At 37.7% G+C, this 17,670-nt stretch overlaps 1 protein-coding gene across 1 annotated transcript; it reads left to right on the plus strand.

Annotated features, from left to right (window-relative positions):
• The first annotated feature begins 358 nt into the window (after window positions 1-358).
• LOC307003088 (uncharacterized protein) lies at window positions 359-14,379 on the plus strand. Its single transcript, XM_079621202.1, has 11 exons — window positions 359-430; window positions 685-735; window positions 3,137-3,242; window positions 3,589-3,659; window positions 3,766-5,785; window positions 7,885-7,965; window positions 8,135-8,167; window positions 11,833-11,886; window positions 12,086-12,136; window positions 12,246-12,278; window positions 13,820-14,379. The coding sequence occupies exons 5-11, from the start codon at window positions 3,796-3,798 to the stop codon at window positions 14,074-14,076; spliced, it is 2,499 nt and encodes an 832-aa protein (XP_079477328.1). The 5' UTR covers window positions 359-430; window positions 685-735; window positions 3,137-3,242; window positions 3,589-3,659; window positions 3,766-3,795; the 3' UTR covers window positions 14,077-14,379.
• The last annotated feature ends 3,291 nt before the right edge of the window (window positions 14,380-17,670 follow it).

The following is a 17,670-nucleotide window of genomic DNA, read 5'->3' on the forward strand; positions in this document are numbered from 1 at the left end:
TGATGCAAAATCCTTATAAACTATTGATTTCTTTAACATTTTCATAAAAAGTGTTTTATAGCATAGTATATTTGACCTTTTGTCAATCTGATTACACAAATCTTTCATATTTCACAGGTTTGTTCTGAGATTGAACAACAGGTGCATGCTTTGGTCAGCTGTGCAGCAGGAGACGGGTCAAAGGAGGTAAGTGTGTGTTTCTAATGCTCAACAGGTAGTTAAATCTCCATTAACTTTGTTAAGATGATGCAAAATCCTTATAAACTATTGATTTCTTTAACATTTTCATAAAAAGTGTTTTATAGCATAGTATATTTGACCTTTTGTCAATCTGATTACACAAATCTTTCATATTTCACAGGTTTGTTCTGAGATTGAACAACAGGTGCATGCTTTGGTCAGCTGTGCAGCAGGAGACGGGTCAAAGGAGGTAAGTGTGTGTTTCTAATGCTCAACAGGTAGTTAAATCTCCATTAACTTTGGTAAGATGATGTAGAATCATTACCTTAGCATTACAGACGATTAGGACTGTGTGCTGCAATGAATTCTCACATGCCCTGATTGTTTGATCGAAGAATTCACTTGTATTATGTCATTTTCACATTAGTTGTTTTGGATACTCAAAGCATCACCATGTACTGCCGTGTTATCCAAATTGAATGTTCAGTACTCAAACCTTTTCAGATCTCAACAACGTCTGATTCTCAGCTGACATGTCATGACAACACTCAACAGGTAATGTACTTTCCATTAAAAATGAGCATTTAATAAGCATTTATTTCTTAAATGTTCTTTAGTTGGCAACAACAGTGATCTTTAATTACAAACTTAAAGAATTAAAAAAGATAGTGATAGGCTGATGATACACAGGACAACATTTTGAGCAATCTTGCCAGGCAACTTTTTTTGAACAATGTTGCTTGGGCACTTTCCCAACTGAGAATGGGTAAAAAAAAAAATTTTCAGACTTTAAATCAGTCATGGGCCCTGTGTCTCTTCTGGTTGCCCACTGATGCCAACATTAACCCAAGTTGCCCCGCAACGTTGCTCATAAAGTTGCCCCATGTATCATCAGTCATAGGAATTGTTTAATTTACAATGGTATATGGATGATGGTTCATTCTGAGCTAGCATGTGTATCATATGTTGTATGTCCCCATACTTACTGCTTTTGTCATTTTGTGGGGGATGGGTAGAAGTTCAGGGTGTGTTTTGTCAAACTGCACAATGGTTTGTGTGTCGTATGTCCCCCATACTTACTGCTTTTGTCGTAAGTCCCTTATACTTACTGCTTTTGTCATGTTGTGGGGGATGGGTATAAGTTCAGTGTGTGTTTTGTCAAACTGCACCATGGTTTGTGTATCGTATGTCCCCCATACTTACTGCTTTTGTCGTATGTCCCCATTTTGTCATGTTGTGGGGGATGGGTAGAAGTTCAGTGTGTGTTTTGTCAAACTGCACCATGGTTTGTGTATCGTATGTCCCCCATACTTACTGCTTTTGTCGTATGTCCCCATTTTGTCATGTTGTGGGGGATGGGTAGAAGTTCAGTGTGTGTTTTGTCAAACTGCACCATGGTTTGTGTATCGTATGTCCCCCATACTTACTGCTTTTGTCGTATGTCCCCATACTTACTGCTTTTGTCGTATGTCCCCATACTTACTGCTTTTGTCATGTTGTGGGGGATGGGTAGAATTTCAGTGTGTGTTTTGTCAAACTGCACCATGGTTTGTGTATCGTATGTCCCCCATACTTACTGCTTTTGTCGTATGTCCCCATACTTACTGCTTTTGTCATGTTGTGGGGGATGGGTAGAAGTTCAGTGTGTGTTTTGTCAAACTGCACCATGGTTTGTGTATCGTATGTCCCCCATACTTACTGCTTTTGTCGTATGTCCCCATACTTACTGCTTTTGTCATGTTGTGGGGGATGGGTAGAAGTTCAGGGTGTGTTTTGTCAAACTGCACCATGGTTTGTGTATCGTAAGTCCCCATACTTACTGCTTTTGTCATGTTGTGGGGGATGGGTAGAAGTTCAGTGTGTGTTTTGTCAAACTGCACCATGTCCCCATACTTACTGCTTTTGTCATGTTGTGGGGGATGGGTAGAAGTTCAGTGTGTGTTTTGTCAAACTGCACCATGGTTTGTGTATCGTATGTCCCCATACTTACTGCTTTTGTCATGTTGTGGGGGATGGGTAGAAGTTCAGGGTGTGTTTTGTCAAACTGCACCATGGTTTGTGTATCGTCGTATGTCCCCATACTTACTGCTTTTGTCATGTTGTGGGGGATGGGTAGAAGTTCAGTGTGTGTTTTGTCAAACTGCACCATGGTTTGTGTATCGTATGTCCCCATACTTACTGCTTTTGTCATGTTGTGGGGGATGGGTAGAAGTTCAGTGTGTGTTTTGTCAAACTGCACCATGGTTTGTGTGTCGTATGTCCCCATACTTACTGCTTTTGTCATGTTGTGGGGGATGGGTAGAAGTTCAGGGTGTGTTTTGTCAAACTGCACCATGGTTTGTGTGTCGTATGTCCCCATACTTACTGCTTTTGTCATGTTGTGGGGGATGGGTAGAAGTTCAGGGTGTGTTTTGTCAAACTGCACCATGGTTTGTGTATCGTATGTCCCCATACTTACTGCTTTTGTCATGTTGTGGGGGATGGGTAGAAGTTCAGTGTGTGTTTTGTCAAACTGCACCATGGTTTGTGTGTCGTATGTCCCCATACTTACTGCTTTTGTCATGTTGTGGGGGATGGGTAGAAGTTCAGTGTGTGTTTTGTCAAACTGCACCATGTCCCCATACTTACTGCTTTTGTCATACTACAGTGCAGTACATTTGTGATATACATTTTGTTATTTGTGAAATTAAAATAACTTGTTCAAACCTTAGCCCTATGTCTTAAAGGTGCCATATAATGAAAAACCTTGAAATTTACCTTGGCATTGTTGAATAATATGGAAAGATAAAACTGTTTCTAAATCATTTTTGCCCTTACCTAAGCCACATACCTTCTGTATAGATATCAGAGACCAATTTAAATATTGTATTAATGCATTTTATTGTGCCTTTAACACCTAACTATAGTAATACAGTATAATTTCCTCTAATCAATTATAACTTTTTTTTTTCAACAGAACTGTAAACATGTCATAATATCTACAGTAGTATCAAGCTTGAATAAATGTGATTGCTGTACTGGTCCTTATTCCGCTTTTAAGTGGGCTGGTGTGAGATGTAAGGGTAAGTATTTTGTTCAGACAATTTTAATACTTTTAAAAATGCTTTACCATTGAAACCCTAAAACTGTGTAATCTTGACGTTCTAAATGCATCTTTAAATTAGCTTGAAAAAGTTAACTTTTCATTCTTTCTTTCTGTCTTGCTCAGTCTGTCTGCCTGTGTAATTGTGTAATCGATTCATATTTATATTAGTCTTCTCCTTTCTCTGTTCTCTTCCATCTTATAGCCACACTTTCAAACACACTGATCATCTATCACTGCTTTATCTATCACTTTTTAAAGCATCTTTTCTTGAATCACCTTTTATTCAAATGAAACCAACCTTGTTTATTATATGCTCAATCTAGTTTGTTCCCGCTTCTGGCATAAAACTTGCTACGAGAAAAATGTGAAGCCCAAACCTGACCCCTCAACATCCGTAAGTATGATTTATTGAATAGTCAGATATGTTTTATTTTTCAGCAATTTTCTTCCTTGGAACTAAACTTTCTGAGTATGTACAAAAGATATGTTTACTATTTCAGGATTCCGAAGTAGAATTTTCCAGTGAGAACATGTCGGATGAGGACTATGTACCTAATTCTGTCTCAGAAGGTTCAGACGTAAGCATAGCGTCTCCAGAAAAACTCTTAAACATTAAAAATACTGAAGTGTTCTGCATCAAATCTACTGCAGAAATTCAAAATGGCAGACCATGCCAAGAAAGTGTCATAGGTTCACTCCCAAAAGTTCCAGTCTGCACAGCACAGCTTGAAATGCCTAGTAGGAAAGCCATACAAGTACAAATATCGAAAGTTCACAGCGATGGCAATACTGAAAGCACTGTTGAGGATATTACAGGCACAGGGGAAGATCCATCTTTACAATCTTCAAATATATCCTCTTCAGTAAGCAAGAAGAATTACTGCTACATTTGTGGAAAACCGCAGTCAAAATTTACACGCCACTTAAAAGTACATGAGAATTCAAACGTCGATGTTGCTCGGGCTTTGGCTCTACCAAAACATTCCAAAGAGCGTCAAAAACTTCTGAACAAACTGCGGAACAAAGGAAACTATGAACACAATGCAGATGTTTTAGCGAATGGGACTGGATTGTTAAAACTACGACGTAAGCCAAAGAAAAGATATGATTCAAAAGATTACGTGCACTGTATGTATTGCCATGCAATGTTTCTCCGAAGGGATCTCTGGAGACACGTTAGAAATTGTCTTTCCAAACCAGTGGAAGATCAGGCAGAGCCAGGAAGAACTAGGGTCTTGTCTTTGGCAACAATGTCTAATGCAGCCCTCTGCCAACAAATATCACAAGGTGTTTGGAAACTGCTAACTGTGATGAAAGACGATGACATCTCTGCTGCTGTGCGGAGTGACTTTTGTATTCTTCAGCTGGCCCAGTCATTTTACAATAAACATGGGCAAGATCCCACTAAATTTGACTATATTCGACAGAAGCTCCGGGAAGTTGGAAGACTTCTGCTGATTCTGAGAAAGGAATTTTCTGTACAGACTCTTGAAGATGCTGTGAGACCTGAAAATTTCAATGTGGTTATCCGGGCTGTCAAAAAGGTATCTGGGTTTGATGATGTAAAACACTCATTCCAGACTGCAAGCCTTGCCCTTAAGTTGGGCCACTCACTGAATAAGATATGTGACATTGTACATTGCCGAGCTCTAATGGCAGAAGATGGTGAGGGGATAAAGTCAACCCAAGCATTCAAAAAGCTGTATGATGCTAAATGGTCTGAACTCGTTTCCCACACAGCTTTGACCACCTTGAATGAGGGGCGCTTTAACAAGCCGTCTACCCTCCCTTTCACAGAGGATGTACAACTTCTTCACCAGCATCTTGAAAAGGTTGTTGATTTACGTTCTGAGAACTTGAAACAGATGCCATCAGCACAAGTCTATGGCGACCTATGCAAAGCAACTCTTGCAAAAATAATTGTGTTCAACCGGCGACGTGGAGGAGAGGTTGCAAAAATGCAACTCAAAGGTTTTCTTGAGAGGGATACAGCTCCCCTACACAAAGATGTTGCTGTTGGGCTAACAAAGTTTGAACAAAAACTTTGTACACATTTCAGTCGGGTGGAACTTAGGGGTAAAAGAGGGCGAAAAGTGGCAGTTTTGCTGTCACCAGAGATGGTTGATGCCTTAACCCTCCTCATAAGCAAAAGAAGGGAATGTGGAGTCCCTGAGGAAAACCAATTCCTGTTTGCTCGACCAAGCTGTTTGAGTTGTTATAGAGGACAAGACTGTCTGAGGATCTATGCACACGAGTGTGGTGCACAAAACCCGGAACTCCTCCGGTCGACCCAACTGCGCAAACATGTGGCAACTTTGTCGCAGGTGCTTAACCTGAAAAACCACGAGTTGGACCAAGTTGCGGACTTCTTGGGCCACGATATTCGTGTCCACAGAGAATTTTATCGACTTCCGGAGGCTACAACCCAGCTGGCCAAGATTTCAAAGTTACTCCTCGCTATGGAGAAAGATTCTCTTTCAAATCTCCACGGCAAAACCCTAGAAGAAATTGAAATTGAAGGTAATGCTACTAAAGTTGTTACAAATGACATTTTGAAGTTAACCCCCTGGGGTCGGCAAACGCGCGGGCGCGTTTTGCTCGTTTTTTTTTACATAGCAGCAAAATAGACCTAAAATACTCAGTCAGTTTTGGTCATACAGCCTTAAGAAATATGAGAAAATAAGCTGTTAAATGTCTACTTTTTTATGTGTCCACTTACAATCGAAATAAAACATTGTGCTTTTGTAAAATAAAGAAAGTAAACAGGGAGTGCTTTATGCCTCTCCGTCTCCGTGAACTTTTTTTCTGAAGCACGTTTCTAAATTTAAACAAATCTCAGCGAATACTATTCACTCAGACATGAGCTATATATCTCTATAATCATTTAAGTGTGTAGTTTTAAATTATCTAATTCAAAACTAAAACAAATATTATCTGTTTATGTAATCTATATAAAAAGAGCGAGAGATCAGCTGTGCTCATTATCCTTCTGGCACCTCATTACTCCGCTAATGTGACACGCCCATCGAGAGCGCGCGCTATTCAAACGCAGATAATCTGAAGCAACACATGCAAAACCAGTCAACGCCCACAACAGCTGGACAACACACTCCTGTGAGGAATAATAATATCGTGATAATTCTGGAAATTTTACCTCAAACGTGCTGGAGTAGCCGAACAACGGATCCAGCTGCAGATCATCAGTAAGTGCTTTGTTCTAATCGCGATATGAAATGGTGTCTGTAAACCGCAAAAGACTGTTTAAATTTGAATCGCGTTTCTGTGTTTGAATGAATGCACGGCACATATGCATGTTGTTTACTACAGCTCGCGCGAGTTTCGCTTTTAGCAAACTATCTATATTGCCTACTGAGATGAGTAAAAATCGACTGAATACGTTGAAATAAAATGTATTTGTATAAGCAACATATTAAACTGCAAATTAACATTTATGCCCTAATATATATTATAAAAGACCATATGTTACAGACGAAATATGAAAGACAAAATTTTGTTTTGGATAGATTATTTATAAAGCTTTTACTGCCACATCAAAACCTAATTTACAAGGTGCAAACAAAATCTTAAAAGGTCAATATAAGCCTTCTCTATAAATTATTTTTGTGTTTTATTAGTGACAAATTTGGGGAGAGGATAGCCTACATAATCCAAAACTTTCTGAAAATACGAATGAGAATTAACTGCACAATTACTAGAAATGTTTACCTTGGATATTATACAATTTGCAAGCATACAGTTTGTGGAAAAATACACTTTTTTTCAAGATGTTTCCAACTCTGAACCAATTCTGTAGTAATATATATATATATATATATATATATATATATATATATATATATATATATATATATACACCGGTATATATATGTATGTATGTATATATGTATGTATATATGTGTGTGTTGTCTTTGCATTTTTTCTTGTAGCCACAGTGACACCTAAGGCTCATTAGTATGCACTGCAGCATTAGCAGGTCTTCTTTGTCTCCAGGTGTGAATGAGGACATTATTCATGACCTTGTTGGATCATTCACGCCCACCTGCATATTGCCTTTCCAAACAAAAAGTGTCTTACAAAATTTAAATCAATCTATTGTTTAATGTGAACGATTAGCCCGGATGATTTTCAGATCATTTTGAAGTAAATACTCTAGCCGACAAGATCCATTAGTCAAAAGTATTGTGGGAATATGTGAAGTTGGTTGTTTGTGGTCTTATATCAGACAATTTAAGTTTGAGTTTTTTGAATAACCACGCATAAATAATATTCTCTCAAAAATGCAAACATGTACATATATGTTGCTCACATATTATGATAGCCATGTTCGTGCTAAATAGAGTGTAATTACACCTTTGCCATTAATATGTTTATAAGCAACTGAAAAAAATACAAATATCAGGGCATTTCAAAACATCCCAAGGGCCCCAAAAACACCTTAGACTCCAGAGGGTTAACTAAGTATATTCATATCCTAAAGATAATCCCTAACGTAGATCTTAATGTAATGTTCACCAGATATTAGAGTTATCACTATGTCTTCTATTTTTACTCTAACATTAGCAATGTTAAGCTTACTTGATACTCAATTTTTTTTTTAGACAAGTTAGACTTTTCTGATTCGGAAAATAGTGAAGACAGTGATGCTGAGGAGGCGCATCCACAGACACAAACAGAAACAGGTAAAAGCACATAAACATACAAACATCAAATCAGTAAAGTCAGTGTAAGAAGTGCACCATATGATGCACCAAAACATTATACAGTAGTTCAGAGATGTCACAGAAGCATAATTCATATAGACCAAGCGCCGCTGCTGTTTGTTATAGTATTTTATTTTTCTATTCACAGATACTGATCCTGCCTTAGGAGGCCCATCTAAAGGTATGACAATACTAAAACTTTTTTAACTTCAAACCCACATGTGTATATATACTTTTGAAACCAAAATGACTGTTAGAAATGTTTAAAATGCAGTTTAGGTTGCTTTTGATTGCTTAAATTATAACATTGTGTAAATGATGCAAGTTTTTGGGGAGCACTTTACAGTAGGGGTACATGAATTACCATGAATTAATGCATAAATTAATGAAGAATTATGAATTACTTCATCCATTAATATCTCAATTATCAGGAACTAGCATGAGTTCAAAATCTTTTATTCATGACCTCATAGATGAAAAACACCTTAAGACATTCACTAAGATGAATACATCATCATGATTAATAGGTTATTATGCATGATCTTGATGTTTTCTTTTTCACAGAAAACAAGATTTTTAATATCCATTATGGATAAAGCTATGCTTTTGGTACATGTACTAAAACATTTTTTTTCTCAAATAAGATTACTTGAATTATTATAATAATATATACAAAAATCTGCATTGCCTCATGCATGCATACAGGTTAGAACAGTATATCAGTTACAATAATTAATGTGAGAACTAATGTTTTTCATTAATTATGATGAGTTATCAAGCACGTATACAGTATGTCTTCTTCATAGCAGCCTGCATGTAAATGGACAGACCCCCAACACTGGCCAATCACAGCACAGAGTATGTGAATTCTGTTGACATCCAAATACAGTAGTCATCATTAACTAAGCATTAATTTCTTATGACCTCATCGTGTGTGAACCCTCAAGTAAAGTGGTAACTTGGTCTTCTGGAAATACTGATAAACAGTGTGTTATTAAAGCGATAGTTCACCCAGAAATGAAAATGTGAGGTTCAACTGCTAATCCCTAGGAGTCAGTGATGTAGATGACTTTGTTTCTTCAGTAGAACTCAAAGATTTTTAACTCAAACCGCTGCAGTCTTTCAGTCATATCCCTGATAGCGCACGTACATCTAGAAGATGTCTATTTGACGTCTGCATTTACATCTGCAAGATGTATTATTTAGGTTATTTGCTCATCTGCAATACGTCTATTGGATGTCTCTTTTTAGATGTCACATAGACGTCTGTTAGATGTCTTTAAGATGTTTATAATTTAGAATGTATGTAAAACTGACATCTGAAAGAAAGTTTTTAGACAGCGGATGTTTCCAGATCAAGAGATCTTTAACAGACATCTTGCAGACTTGCGTGTGTCATCTGGGATATAATGGCAGTCAATGGGTCCCAAACATGCACAGACTAAACCAAATACATGCTCTGGCATAGTCGTATTCTATCTTGTGTATAGGTCACTTATTTGTTTATACAGTGCAGAGTGATTGTGGTCACTACAGCTAATCAGAATGGTAATTACTTGTGCTTATCCTGATTGTTGCAACCGAATTTTGTTTAGCCGTTGTATTCACAATCTCTGCACTGTGTAAACAATGAGTGACATATACAGTCTGTATTTGGATGTAAGACTACTGTATTTGGATTTACATTTACATTTAGTAATTTGAAAGGAAAAGTAGAGAGGTAGGTCTGTAGTTCTCTACAAGTGATGTGTTAAGTGTTGATTTTTTCAGCAGTTGAGTTACCAGAGCCTGCTTGAATGCAGTAGGAAAAGTGCCAGTATGGAGGGATGAGTTGATGATGTGTGTGAGAGCTGGTAGAAGTGTGTGAGATATGGCTTGTAGAAGGTGTGAGGGGATGGGGTCAAGAGGGCAGGTGGTAGGATGACTGGAGAGGAGAAGTGTAGATACTTTTTCCTCGGTTAGCGGAGAGAAGGAGGAGAGAGGGTGATTGGCTGTGGAAGGGGTCGGTCTGTGCTCCTGTGTGTGAGGAGCTGAGAACTGACTGCTGATAGTTGTTGTCTTGTTGGTGAAGAAGTTCGCAAAATCGTCAGCAGTTAAAGAGGAGGTGGGTGGTGGTGGTGGAGGAGGACAGAGGAGAGAGTTGAATGTCTTGAAGAGTGATCGTGTGTTGGAGGAGCTGTTGATCTTGTTGTGGAAGTAGGAAGATTTTGCAGCATGAACATCAACGGAAAAGGAAGAGAGGAGAGATTGATACATACTCAGGTCAGATGTGTCTTTTGATTTGCGCCATTTCCTCTCTGCTGCCCTGAGTTCGGTCCGGTGTTCACGAAGAACCTCAGACAACCAGGGGTTAGAGGGAGTAGCGCGTGCTGGCCTGGAGGAAAGAGGGCAGATATTGTCTAGAGAAGAGGTTAGAGTGGAGCAGAAGGTATCCGTTGCGGTATTAACATCCAGAGATGAGAATTGTGGGGGTGAGGGAAGAGAAAATGACACGGCAGATGAAAGATGGGCGAGAGAAAGTGAGCGCAGGTTTCGCCTGAAAGTGACTGGTGGTGGGGTTGGTGGTGCAGGGGCAGAGAGTTGTAGACTGAAAGTGATGAGGAAATGATCTGAAACATGGAGAGGTCTCACCAAGATGTTGTCTGTGATGCAGTTGCGTGTGTAAACCAGATCCAGTTGGTTGCCTGATTTGTGAGTGCCTGTGGTGATGAATGGTTTGAGATGTCAACAAATTTTGCACACTGTGCTGTGATTGGCCAGTGTTGCGCTCTGTCCATATTCCTACAGGCTACTATGAAGAAGACATGAACATGCTTGATACCTCATCTTTAATGAAAAACATGAGTTCTGACATTAATTGATATACTCTTCTAGCCTGTATGCATGCATGAGGTAATATTTATTATTTTTCTATATTCCTTTTAATAATTCAAGTAGTCTTACATGCACAAAATGTTTTTTTTGTATTTTGAATCATGTGCCATGACTATAGGTTTATCTACAATGTATAGTAAATACCTTGTTTTTTGTGAACAATGAAAACATCATGATCATGCATAATAAACATAAATCATGATGATGTACTTGTCTTAATGTCTTAGGCTATGTTCACACTTAGTGTCTTTTTTGACAAGAAAAAGTTGACAATGCCGTTTTTTTAGCAAAAAAGAAAACGCTGGCAGCGTTCGGTTACAAATAGCAGCCGAGCGCGTCTTTTGTTGCTATAACAACAGCTGCAACAGTAGCCTAGTGCTGTGTGATGCAAAAAATGTTGAGAAAGAGAAAGTTGGCTCTTGCGTTGGCTTTTGAAGTTACCGGGGAGGAGAATGTCGGTTCACAAAGACGTTTGTGGGTGCACGACATTATACGGGAAAGGAAACTGTATGGAGCTCCTTGTGCTCCGAAACAAGGACGATACGTTTATCTACCGGCACCGTCTCCATTTTTTCTTGTTGTTATGGAAACGACAGGTCTCACTACTCGCTTGTCATTGGTCAGCTGTCAAAAAGGCGCTTGACGTAGGGCGTTCTTTTCATAAAAGTTGAACTTTTTTTCAACTTAAAAAGACGCTCTGAGCTGCAGAAAAAGACGCCGGCGGTGGCGTCTAAAAAAGCGCTCAGGACTTTTTTGAAAAAACGGTTTACTCCATAGGGTTATAATGTAGAACAGACGCTGGTAGTTCGAAAAAAGACGCTAAGTGTGAACATAGCCTTAAGGTGTTTTCATCCATGAAGTCATGAATGAAAGACTTTGAGCTTGTGTTAGTTCCTGATAATTCATGAGATTCACACTTGCCATAAAGTGTTACCATGTTTTGAATATGTTTTTTTTTTTTTTTTTTTTAAGATCATTGCATGAAGGACAAATATCACAGCAGGAGGGAGGAGCATGAACAACCTGGTAAAAGCACACAATCATATAAAGAAAGAACACTGTACTAGGGAATTCTCTAGATCAATCATTTTAGCTGGTTTTATAGTAAAGGAGGATTTTTTGCTAGAGATTTACAGTTTCCACTTAAATGTGTAGAATAATTTATGAAATGTTTGAGTATGTTCCATCAGAACCTTTATTCTGAGCCATTCTATTCATACCACAGGAATGAAGAAAGCTAGGCGGCCTGTTGTGAACCCTACAGGCACCTCAGATGGTATGAGCATCTACCTCACTCAGCCAGCATATCCATTAAGGTTTGATTCAATTCATGCAGACCAAGCAATACTACTGTTTGTTATAGTGTTTTATTTGTCTATTCACAGATATTGAGACTTCCTTTGGAGGCTCATCTCAAGGTATGATGAGAATACTACTAGTATAATGAGAACTACTTATCTATATTGGCCTGTCATGATAACTTTTTGTTGGTCGATATATTGCCCCTTAAAATAATTGTGATAAGTGATATTATTGTCATTTTAAGACCATTTTATGCCAGTGAATGTAAAATAATAATATAACAGCATAATAATGCAGGAAGGCCACACACTTTCTATTAATAAACAAACATTTAATTCATAAATGATTTAGATCATCAAAAAAATCATTTTCTTACATAGAGAAAAAAGACAAATGGACGAAGAACTTTTATGGAGATTTTTCCATCTACAGATTTTTCCTTTTTTTATGTTTTATGTTATGTTTTATGTTATTGTGTTTTTTATGTAAATATAAATGGTGATGTATTGCATTGGCAAAAATTGAGATCATGTACATTTATTGTGCGATAAGTCGATATATTGATTATCGTGACAGGGTGGGATGCAGCGATTATAGATTTTGGCTGTACGATTATAGTCTGAGGAATAATCACGGTTTCACAGTTATCACAGTAATTATTATTCATTAATTCATTTCAAAACACTATTAGTTAAAACAAATAATAGTCCATTTCCTGTAATAATTTTACACTGAAAATATATAACAGAATAATGAATAAATAAATAAATAAAAATAAGAATAAAAAATAATAGTATTTGTCTATATAAAATCTTAGCTAAATATTAGCTAAGTATTTCCCTATTAAAGAGGACAAATGTAGTTAAATGCACTTTAAGTTGTGATCAACTATATTACAAATATTTTTGGTATTTTCATTTTTTTTGGACCAGAGTAGAAACATTGAAAATAAAAAAGCTCTAACTGGCTTTTGACTTAACAATATAGCCTCCTTTTGAAAATGAATAATGCAGTACAGTGAAAATAAATAAAAAGAAACACATCTCTGTTATTGAATATTAGCAAGCTATACATATCCTTTTGGAACAAAACAAGGAGTCAAAAGCTGCAGGACCCACATACAACATGGCCCTCAAATTGCACACTTATCTTCAGTCCTTTCTGTTCATATTATAGTGCAGAAATGTAAGCATGTTCACATTCTCAGTGCTCAGTCTTGACCTCTGAACTTTAAGCTAGCGCACAGTTGGAAAAACTTTTAGTTGCAGCAGTTTTATTCCGTGCAGAAGAAACGCTGTGTTGAGAAGCCTTAACGATTAATTAACCGTGACGAATTAAAGCACGGTTAATAGTGAAATCAGTTTATCGTTGCATCCCTAGTGACAGGCCTAAATCTATATTAGGAAATAAGCAACCATGTAGTCAGGTCTTTAATTTTATTCTTTTATTTACAATTTGATATTTGATGTATGAGGAATGTAACATTGGGCCAACAGTTAAAACCAATTTTACTCTTACGGATTAGTGACCTATACAACAAGACTTGACTAAAGACAAGGGTTGGTAAGAGTGTGGCTGGTTGGGAGAAGAGGGAGAGGAGCTCTGGCCATCATAGTGTTCAACCCAGGGTTCAGGAACCTGTTTTCCTCTTTTGTAGGGAATCATGAAAATTCTGCTGAAAAAAATCTGGATGATGCTAAAAGGAAGCAGAAACAAGCCTGGTCTCCAACTGAAATTGCAGCAGTACAGAGGCATTTCCGCGACCACATAGCAAGGGGTAAACTCGCCACTAAAATTGAATGCCAGCAGTGCAAGAATGCTGAGCATCCAGCTTTGGCTACTCGCACGCTCCAAAACATTAGGGATTTTGTCAGGAATCGCGGCTTAACCCTAAAAAAGAAACAGTCTCATTAGGTGTTTTTGTTTTTTACTTTTTGTTTATATGTAAGCAGAATATTCTTCTGCTGTTAAAGTTTGTTCATGGATTCAGTATGCTTTCAGCAATGTTTAGTTTAGCTGTTATGCTTAGGAACAGTTAAAATATTTAAGTTGTTCTCTTTACACTTACAGTAAGAGCGTTTGTTTTTTCATTACACACAGTACACACAGGATGTTTCTTGATACACAAAATGATCTTGTGATGTAAAATATTAAGGGCAACTACAGTAATTTTGCTGTAAACAAGAACAAAATAAACTTTGCTCTTTGTTCACAGAATGTGCATACTGTTATGTCTGCACCGCTTGTTTGAATGTTGTTTCTTCGCTTAAATATGATCACCCACTCTGGGTTTTTCTGCAAACAACCGGCTAGATTTACATTATGTGTATAGATAGATAGACAGACAGACAGACAGACAGACAGACAGACAGACAGACAGACAGACAATCCCTTATGTCACTCCCAAATAGTACATCCTTGAATACACACTATAAAAGGTAAGGTAGCATATTTACAGCACTATACAAAAATATTTTACATACTTGCACAATGCGTGCACCATGTTCTGAGTCTGATCATTGGTCCTCAAATATCAGGTATGTCCCTTTAATACACAGTACTATTGTGTATGTGTTAAACCATTAGTCCTCATATATCAGATATGTCCCTTTAATACACAGTCTTTACTATTGTGTATGTGTTAAGCCATTAGTCCTCATATATCAGGTATGTCCCTTTAATACACAGTCTTTACTATTGTGTATGTGTTAAGCCATTAGTCCTTATATATCAGGTATGTCCCTTTAATACACAGTACTATTGTGTATGTGTTAAGCCATTAGTCCTCATATATCAGGTATGTCCCTTTAATACACAGTCTTTACTATTGTGTATGTGTTAAACCATTAGTCCTTATATATCAGGTATGTCCCTTTAATACACAGTCTTTACTATTGTGTATGTGTTAAACCATTAGTCCTTATATATCAGGTATGTCCCTTTAATACACAGTCTTTACTATTGTGTATGTGTTAAGCCATTAGTCCTCATATATCAGATATGTCCCTTTAATACACAGTCTTTACTATTGTGTATGTGTTAAGCCATTAGTCCTCATATATCAGGTATGTCCCTTTAATACACAGTCTTTACTATTGTGTATGTGTTAAACCATTAGTCCTCATATATCAGATATGTCCCTTTAATACACAGTCTTTACTATTGTGTATGTGTTAAGCCATTAGTCCTCATATATCAGGTATGTCCCTTTAATACACAGTCTTTACTATTGTGTATGTGTTAAGCCATTAGTCCTCATATATCAGGTATGTCCCTTTAATACACTCAAATGACACTTTTGTGTGTTGTATATCTAGTGTCCTCAGAAATCACTTTAGTCCTTATAATAACGTTTTGTGTCATAGGTAGGGCTTGTGTATCAAATTATAAATTGTCCTCATAATTGTGTATATTTTCAGGTTGTTACATTATAGATTGTGTTTTGTGTAAACAAACTCTAAAGTGAAATCTGTGTTGTATGGGTCAAAATAGATTTTTTGATCTTCACCACATCTCTGTACAGCAAGTGGAAAGGGGTGTCCCCCTAATACACCAACACACCTGTTTGGGCTGCAGTGTCCTGGTAATTCACAAAAACCAGTATGTGTGTGTGTGTGTGTGTGTGTGTCGTTTTTGTTAGTTTCGCTGCTGCAGACATAAAAACACTATATTGTAATTTTATATGTGTCATTTACATGTATCACCAGAAAAAGTGGTTCTCCCCCCCCCCCCTGTATATTACATTTTGAGGATTCATAACACACTGCAGTGATCCTGGTGATGTATTTTAGGCTGCGTTTACACTTGGCATTAACATGCGATCACCGTGATCCGATCAAACAGATCGGATCATTAGCCAATCAGGACACCGTGCGTTTACATTTGTTCATATTAAGTAGCCTCTGTATCTGGATAACCGATCGGATTTCTGTTTCCTGCATAATATTTAAATTAGGTCTGTAGCACGACACCAATAAGAGTAAAGATTATACAAATAAAGCAATGTCCCAATTGCTTTCACTCACTCACTTTACTTTCTTGTGCAATCTCCAGTCTTAGATCAAATTACGTTTTTTGAATGAAGGAATATTTCCAGAGTTGATAATACAAAAATAACCATATAAGTCACATCATCGATCATCGGGGTTTAAGGTTATAGCATGCAATGACTATATTAACAGAAATGGGAGATTAATAAACATGCTGAAACAATAAAAACATTCAACATTTAAAACGTAAAAATAAAATAAAAAGTTTATTCCTATTATTCCTCTGGCAAAGCAGCGCACGCTCTTCATTAAGATATCATGCCTCACAGCTGTGATTGTACAGGCGATCGTCTCGTTCAGATGTTGCACAATTAAAATGAAAAATGACACACACACAGTAGCTATCATGTAAGTCTAAATAAACTGTTTTAAATATTGACGTTTATTGTAAGGTTCAAATAAATTTAATTTATTGTCTAAACTGCGTCTGGCCATTATTTTCTGACAGCCACGTGGGGAGACTGGGCGGGGATTTAAATGACGTCCACCTGTGAATGCAGACACGATGACTGGATTGCGTTTACATTACACTGAGATCCGATCACAATGCGTCCTCGACTACCTCCGAAACTGGACACACTGATCGGATAGCATTCCGATCAGAAGCGCGTTTACACTCGTCTTATCAATGTGTATGTGGACAACATCCAGAAACAGGTCGCATGTTAATGCCAAGTGTAAACGCAGCCTTAGTGTCATCTTTGCGTGTAAACACTGTCTGCCGTAGATCTGTCTCTTCCACTGAGAACACAGGGGGAACCGTTTTACCTGGAGGACCAGGAAAAGTGGTTCCCCCCCCCCTGTATATTACATTTTGAGAATTCATAAGACACTGCAGTGATCCTGGTGATGTATTTTAGTGTCATCTTTGCAGTGATCCTGGTGATGTATTTTAGTGTCATCTTTATTAAAGTATAAAAGGGGATGTATAACACTACACTGAATCTGTATTTAAGTGTCATCTTTGCGTGTGGAGTTTGCTGGTGTATGTGGAGGACCAGGAAACTCAAAAATGGCCATTTTGAATGGCAGCAACCTGGCAGAGTGTATGGAGAGACACTTAGGGAGATATGCACAGCAGCACAGAGAAGCAGTCTTGCAGGCAGCAGGACCACTGGGCAGAGCTCACACAAGACAGGAAAGGACTAGGCTAGACTGGACAAGATGGGTAAAATCACAAAGTAGAGCGTCTGTAACGAGCATGCACGGTTAAACAATAAACTGACAAAGAGGTGAAAAACAGCGACTTAAAGGGATAGTTCACCCAAAAATGAAAATTCTGTCAGTAACTCACCCTCATGTTGTTCAAACCCCGTAAGACTTTCGTCCATCTTCGGAACACAAATTAAGATATTTTTGATTAAATCTGAGAGCTGGATCTGTACAACCAAGTTGATAAATGAAGTACAACACAAAAGTGCTGTACAGATATACTACATAAACACACTCAGGCTGGGGT

Source organism: Phoxinus phoxinus (genome assembly GCF_949152265.1).
Source record: "Phoxinus phoxinus genome assembly, chromosome: 8".
In the NCBI taxonomy this organism is placed as follows: Eukaryota; Metazoa; Chordata; class Actinopteri; order Cypriniformes; family Leuciscidae; genus Phoxinus; species Phoxinus phoxinus.

What these genes read in the sequence shown, in the direction of transcription:
- LOC307003088 (XM_079621202.1), top strand. Translation starts at nt 3,796, where the DNA reads ATGTCGGATGAGGACTATGTACCTAATTCTGTCTCAGAAGGTTCAGAC. An exon ending in GGAGGAGCATGAACAACCTG is followed by an intron (nt 11,887 to 12,085) that starts GTAAAAGCACAC and finishes TTCATACCACAG; the next exon opens with GAATGAAGAAAGCTAGGCGG. An exon ending in CTTTGGAGGCTCATCTCAAG is followed by an intron (nt 12,279 to 13,819) that starts GTATGATGAGAA and finishes CCTCTTTTGTAG; the next exon opens with GGAATCATGAAAATTCTGCT.